Source organism: Gekko japonicus, unplaced genomic scaffold (genome assembly GCF_001447785.1).
Source record: "Gekko japonicus isolate JY-2015 unplaced genomic scaffold, Gekko_japonicus_V1.1 scaffold2860, whole genome shotgun sequence".
Lineage (NCBI taxonomy): Eukaryota > Metazoa > Chordata > Lepidosauria > Squamata > Gekkonidae > Gekko > Gekko japonicus.
Window position 1 is genome coordinate 64,680 of NW_015169873.1, and position 7,385 is coordinate 72,064.

Consider the following 7,385-nt stretch of genomic DNA (forward strand, 5'->3'; position numbering starts at 1 on the left):
GTAGGTCGCAGAGAAATTTTTTTTCAACTTTTTAAATTTTTGTGCACATGTGTGCACAAACCTCCCCCGACCCCCCAAGTGCCCCCGAAGTGCAGATATAGATATCCGCACGGAGGGGGCAACTTGGCTATTAGATATAGTGATATGGAGCAGAGGTCCATCAGTGGCTATTAGCCACAAGGTCTAGATAGGAACTCTCAGTCTGGGGCAAGGGATGCTCTGTCTTCTTGGTGCTTGGGGGGGGGTCAACAGTGGGTGGGCTTCTAATGTCCTGGCCCCACTGGTGGACCTCCTGATGGCACCTGGTATTTTTGGCCACTGTGTGACACAGAATGTTGGACTAGATGGGCCATTGGCCTGATCCAACATTGGCTTCTGTTACGTTCTTATATGTTCTTATGACTGGCCCAAGGTCACTCAGAGAAGAGCGGGGGGCTCAAACTGGGGTCTCCTAGACCTTAGTCTGACACTACAACATAGCCCAGGATCCCCTGGAATTCATGCTCACCTCCAGACTACAGAGATCAGTTCCCCTAGAGAAAATGGCTGCTTTGGAGGGTGGACTCTATTGCACTGTACCCCACTGAGGTCCCTGTCCTCCCCTAGATCCATACCCAAATCTCCAGGAGTTTCCCAACCTGGATCTGGCAACCCTACACCTCTATTCCCTGCCAGAGGCCAGGGGGGACCCGGAAAGCCAACGACTAAGCCCCTGGCTTTGTGTATACATCCTGGCATAACCAACATATAATCCTGGTATCCAGGGCTCTTTTTGGGCAGGAACGCACTGAAACGGAGTTCCGACTGGCTCCCGAGGTGGCCACGCCCAGCAGGAGCTCATTATCATAATAGGCCACACCCAATAGCAGAAACTCATTAGGATTGGCTACATTAGGGGTGTGTGGCCTAATATGCAAAGGAGTTCCTGCTCCAAAAGAAGGCCCTGGGTTTTGACAACAAACAAGGTAAACAGAATAAGAAGGGAAAGGTGAGTGTGGCTGGATGACCACACTTCTGGTAACATGGCGGTATGGCCTAATGTGCTAATGAGCTGTGCTGTCAGGGTGTGGCCTAATATGCTAATGAGTTCCTGCTGGGCTTTTTCTACAAAAAGAGCCCTGGAACTAACATATTTATTGCTTCACATATAATCCTGGTATAACTAACATATTTATTCCTTCACAACTGTTGACCGGATAACCTTAGCTTGTTAGTCATTTCTGTTTTTGCATACTTTAAAACATCGTCATTACGTTACATGTTACTTTGCTGTTAATCCCATCTATGTGTTTGAACTTTACCTCCCATTCCACTGTATTTGAAAATGTGTGCTTTGCACACAGAAGCTCATGCCTTGAATAAACCTTTGTTGGTCTTAAAGGTGCCACGGGACTCTACTTTTGTTCTCACGGTTTTCTGTACAGATCCTCCAGATTCAGTATGTGTGGCTTCGTTGTACCCTGGTGTACTCACAGGCAATGCTCCCTCTAAGCTGTGGACGCTTGTGAGCAAAAATTCTACTTTTGTGAGCTATTGGCATTAACGTTGTGAGTGAGCGATTTGGCTACTGCATACATGAGTTTGCTATGGAGCCATCCTTCCTGAGCGAAGACAAAAATGTGTGAGCCAGAGGCTAAAGAACTGTGAGCTAGCACACACTAACTTATCTTAGAGGGAACACTGCTTGCAGGGTAGGATTCACATATGCTTCTAGTCACTTGACAGTTTGCATGCGTGAAGCTCTAACACAAAAGGAAGAACTTCCTTATCTCCCAGACACGATACTTTTCAGTTTTGGATAAATTCACACATTTAACCACCGGCCAGCAAACGTACAACGGTCAAGGGTAGAGAAATCAAACCGTGCAAACGCACGGGCTTGTGTGAATCAGTCCCAAGAGTGGCAATGGAACTATAATCCTTTCAGTCAAAAGACAGTGGGGTTCATAATCCAGATTAGCTAGCAACAAAGAATTCAGAGTCTGGGTGCTGGGTGGGTAAGCCGTGTTGGTCTGAAGCAACACAATGAAGTTCTGAGTCCGGTGGCACCTTTAAGACCAACAAAGTTTAATTCTGGGTAAAAGCTTCTATGTGCATGCACAGATAGCTGAAGAAGTGTGCAGGCACATGGAAGTTTATACCCAGAATTAAACTTGGTCTTAATGGTGCCACTGGACTCAAACTTTGTTTCTGCTGCTTAAACTTTATTATGTTGCTTAAACTTAAATTTTGTTAAAGTTACCGCTGGACTCAAACTTTATTCTGGTTTGTGTAATCCAGATTAAGAAACACTGTGATCTACTGGTATGTCATCCACTAACATAATAGTGCCTGGCCTTCCATACGAAACAGCTACTTTTAACCACACTGAACTTTAACAGGGTGGAGAAGGAGTTAAGGAAGACCCTACTGTATTAAGAGAACCGTATTAAGACTGTTTTAAGAGAACACCAGCCTTTAGGCCCAGGGATTCTTGGCTGACCCTCTTCTTCTTGGTCAGACCAGGCAGAGAACATTTTACCCACAGGCTTCCCGTTCTAACCATTACACACCACTCTCCACCCTCGAGAGAACGGAATACGGTTTCCCTTTATGTGACCAGCTTTCCTGTCAGAGCGGACCACTGCTTCCCCTCTCTGACACACTAAGTCACCATTTTCTTACTAGGAATAAAATCCACTTTGAGATCTGATGCCCCCCCCACACACACACATGCTTTGACTACTGAACCTTACTTCCTTCCAAAAATTGGAAAGCCCCACTAGATTGTAGACCAACACAGTCTAACCACTGGAACCCACTGTCCTCACCATTCTGGGTGGGAAAATTACTGACTGTTGGCACATTCCAACTGCCATAAGCATACATATGAGCCGAAGATAACTTGAAGGAGATATATATATATATATTTACCATAAGCCACCAGCGAAAAGAGGAAGAAGAAACGGATCCAGGAAAAGAAATTCATGTCCTCAAGGAGCGAAGCAAGAGAGGCCACTGGGTTTCTAATCAGCAAATGTCTTTTCTCTCTCTCTCTGCCTGCTCTCAGCCCAGCAACGGATTCTCTGCCAACACTTCTTTGTCTGTTTATTCTTTTAAAAGGGTTTTCCCTTCTGGCCCCACCTCTGACATCAATGGGAGAGGAACTTCACCCCCCCTTCGCTGAATTTGAGAGAATGACACAGCCGATAGTCACACTAGCGCAGGAAGGAGGTGGGGAGGGGGAAGCGATGAGAGTTGAACTTCGCCGGCGTGTGTGTGTGTATACGGCTTAATGGCTTTTCCTTGGCATCTGCTCTCCACGCATCCAGGAACACATGAAATCATTTTTTTTAAGCAGTAAAGTAGTGAGTTTCAAAGGGCCACCGAACATGTGCAGAGTGCGGACGGCTTTTGACTCCGTTTGAGTCTGTCTGGGATCAGGAAAAGATTATTCCAGCTCCGGGACCAGTTCTACGACGGCCGGTCCACAAGACCCGAGTAGGAGGCCCTTCTTCCTGGCCTCATCCATCACCTGGTAGAATACCAGGACTGACTTCAGGCCGGTGATCCAGGCTCCCCATTGCTGTGGACGGGTGTTGGGTGATAGTGAGATATTGAAAAATGGTATTTTTCCAGTCCAGCAGAGCCTGAGTAAAATAATTCAGACTGAGAGTCCATGTGTGATTAAAATGTAAAGTTTTTACTAAATTCTAGCATGGGGAAGGGTGACTGGGATGAAAATAACAACAGAGCTAAACGTCTACATCCTTACACTACATAGACAAAACTAGAAGAGATCAATTATGGCTTCTCTCCTTCTTCTCCTCGAGAACAGCAAACAAAGACAAACAAAGACGGGAAGAGGAGCCATAAAATGCTAAAACACTTTGACACTTTTGTCCCAATCAAACTCCTAGAACAGGGAGAAAATTCCCGGGCTTCTTATAGCTAAAGAACATTGGTTACATGAGAAACATGTGACTTCCTGTGAGTAAAAATAAACAGACATTTAACCCCAGATGTACTGAGTGTTTTCAACTTGTAATACCCAACAATGGGCTGTATCAAATGGCGGTACCAGCCCTGACCCCGGAGCAATGGCCATTGTGCTGATCGGTCGCGGCTGCGGCTGGGAAGCGGCTGGCTCACCCTCGTTGCTCATTGCTCGGAGGAGCGTAGGTAGCTGTGCGTTGTCTTCCCTCGCAGAGTCCTGACAGCCCAACTGGAATGCTTAGCGGGATCCCAACTTCGTCGCCATTAAAGTGTAGTGGGTTAGACGCATGTAGAAACCACTAATACGGATGTAGTGATCAGCAGAGGTCATTTCAGGGGGGAATGCGAGGGAACGCAGTTCCCCCGGGTGAAGTGCAGGGGGGCGGGGCACATGACGAAGCCCCGCCCCCTGCTTCCGGCCGCCCCGCTTCCAGCAGGAGAAGAGGGAGGGTAAGTTGCTTCCTCCCCGCCTCTCCCCACCCCTGCCTGCCTGCCTGGGGCCAGGGAGGGACTTGGTGGGGCTTCCTTGCACTCCCGCCGGCCTTGCAGGTCCACCGCTGGGCCCCTGATGTCAGGGGGTGTGGCATATGCTAATGAGTTATGCTAATGAATTCCCCTAGCTCTTTTTCTATGAAATGACCCTTGGTGATCAGCATGGTTTACTGGTACACAACAAAGACTACTGGCCGGCTGGCCAACTATATGCACACCTGGGGACACTCCCCTAGGTCCCGTTGGTGGGTTTAAATCTCTCGCCACGGTCCTATTGGTTTCCCAGTGGAGAGACTAGTAGCCTAGTCCCCATTGTTCTTACAGAGTCAAGCTCGGGGGTATTCGCTGGCCCCTGGTGGCGGTCAGCAGACATAACAAAGTTTTAGTTTTTTTCAGGGGACATACCCATCTCTTGGAAAGAGGCGACGACAGTGGTGATACATAAGAAGGGCAGGGACCCACTCTACCCAGCTTCCTACCGCCCGATCTCCTTGCTAAACCAGGATCTAAATTTATTTCCCTTCTATGATGGCGAAACGCCTTAACGACATTATCCCAAACTATATCCACCCAGATCAGACTGGGTTCACCCCCCATAGAGACTTAACAGACAACACCTTCAAAACCCTCCACCTTCTCCAGTATTGTAACATTTCAAACGTGCCCTCTACCTTTCTTTCCCTCGATGTCGAAAAAGCCTTCGATACCTTAGAATTCCCATATCTGTTCCACACACTCCAAAAGATGGGTTTGGGGCCTAGGTTCATCATGGCCCTCAAATCTCTCTACGCTCAACCAACCACTAGCCTGAAAATCAATGGAAGTCTTTCAGGCACTCTTGGTTTGTACAGAGGCACCCGACAGGGGTGTCCACCAATGTTCCCTCTAAGCTGTGGAGTCTTATGAGCAAATACTTTGTGAGCTACTGGCATGAAAGTTGTGAGCGAGCAATTCGGCTACTGCATAAGTCAGTTTGCTCTGGAGCCCTCCTTCCTGAGCTGAGACAAAAATGTGTGAGCTGGAGGCTAAAAAACCATGAGCTAGCTCGTACTAACTCAGTTTAGAGGGAACATTGGTGTCCACTGTATCCGCTACTCTTTGCGTTGGCAGTGGAATCCCTAGCCCAGGCAATCAGGTCTAACCCTTTAAGATTAGGAAATCCAGATTTAAAATTCCACTGTTTACGGACAACATGATGTCGTACCTAACCAATCCCACCTCATCTTTTCCAGCACTTCTAACTACTCTAGACTCTTTTAGTCATATCTCTGGTCTCTACATCAATGACTCCAAATCCTATGTCCTCCCTATACACATGCCCAAAGATGAGACTGCAGCTCTACAAAAAAGGCCCACAGCAGGCTGAGGACACAGGCAGGCTCTCCTCAGAGCACCCACAACCCAGCAGCCTCCAAAGCAGCGTGGCGGAAGGAGAGGGAGGGCAGCGGGCACCAGGTTGCAGGGGGCGACAGGGTCAAGGCAGGCTGGGCCCACAGTGCTAGTTTGGTGTCGTGGTTAAGTGCGCGGGCTCTAATCTGGGAGAACCGCGTTTGATTCCCCACTCCTCCGCTTGCACCTGGCTGGATGACCTTGGGCAAGCCGTAGTCCTGGCACAGCTGTCCTTGAAAGGGCAGTTCCTGAACAAGTTCTCTCAGCCCTGCCTACCTCACAGGGTGTCTGTTGTGGGGAGGGGAAGGGAAAGGGGTCTGTAAGCTGCTCTGAGACTCCGAGTGAAGGGCGGGGTATAAATCCAATTTCTTCTTCTTCTTCTTCTTCTTCTTCTTCTTCTTCTTCTTCTTCTTCTTCTTCTTCTTCTTCTTCTTCTTCTTCTTCTTCTTCTTGACATGAGAATTGGCTTCTGCAGATGGGTCATCTTGGGAAGCCGGGTTTGTTTCCATTCTTTTTCTTCTCTGTGCTGTATTCCGGGACGAGTGTACCCTCAAGTCTGCCGGGAAGTGGAAACCGCGCTCTCACCAATCTGGTCGCTCTCTGCAGGCGATCCTTCTGTCATTACTCAGAGGTGAAAGAAAGGGCTAGGGGGGCCAGTTTCGGCCACTGCCTCGATGGAAAACAGATGTCAATGCTGAGTCGTAGGGAAGAAATGAGACCATTTAGTGGTGCTGAGCATATCCCGTCTGCTACTGCGAAGTGAGGATTTGGGTGAGGCGGGCATTGGTAGGGATGCCAGCCTCCAGGTGGGACCTGGGGATCCCCCGGAATGACAGCTCATCTCCAGGTTACAGAGATCAGTTCCCCTGGAGAAAAGGGATCCTTTGGAGGGTGGACTCTCTATGGCATTGTGCCCCACTGAGGTCCCTGCCCTCCCCAGCCTCCACCCCCAACTCTCCAGGTGTTTCCTGACCTGGAGCTGGCAACCCTTCCCCCTACCCCCCACCAGAGGCCAAAGGGGACCTGGCGACCCTAACTGGGTGGCCAACTCTGTGTTGGGAAATTCCTAGAGGGCTTTGGGGGGTGGAGCCTGGGGAGGGTGGGGCTTGTGAAAGGGAAGTAACTCATTGGGGCATAATGCCCCAGCAGGGTACAATGGCATAGAGTCCACCCTACAAAGACACCCATTTTTCTCCACGGGGACTGATCTCTGGAGAGCAGTTGTACCTCTGGGAGATCTCCAGGCCCTACCTGGAGATTGGCAACCCAAGGCAGGCAACAACAAAAACTGGCCGAGTTCCAGCTTTGGCAATAGGAGGGGATGAAGTTCAGGAGACTCAAGGATGGTTTATATGATCAGCCAGGGGTCATTTCGTAGAAAAAGAGCTAGGGGAACTCATTAGCATAACTCATTAGCATATGCCACACCCCCTGACATCACCGGAAGTGTGTCATAAGGCCACACACCCCGCCACCAACGGTCCCGGCTGCCGCCGCCGGCCTTGCAGCTCCACTGCCGAGCCCCATGA

General features: G+C 49.2%; 1 protein-coding gene across 1 annotated transcript in view; it reads right to left on the reverse strand.

The window, feature by feature from the left end:
* LOC107115687 (urokinase plasminogen activator surface receptor-like) overlaps positions 1 to 3,039 on the reverse strand; it is a 26,728-nt gene extending 23,689 nt beyond the window's left edge. Inside the window, exon 1 of the mRNA XM_015417445.1 lies at positions 2,914 to 3,039. Coding sequence (XP_015272931.1) covers positions 2,914 to 2,968 — 55 coding nt within the window. The 5' untranslated portion in view covers positions 2,969 to 3,039. The remainder of the gene's footprint in view (positions 1 to 2,913) is intronic.
* Positions 3,040 to 7,385: the final 4,346 nt, after the last annotated feature.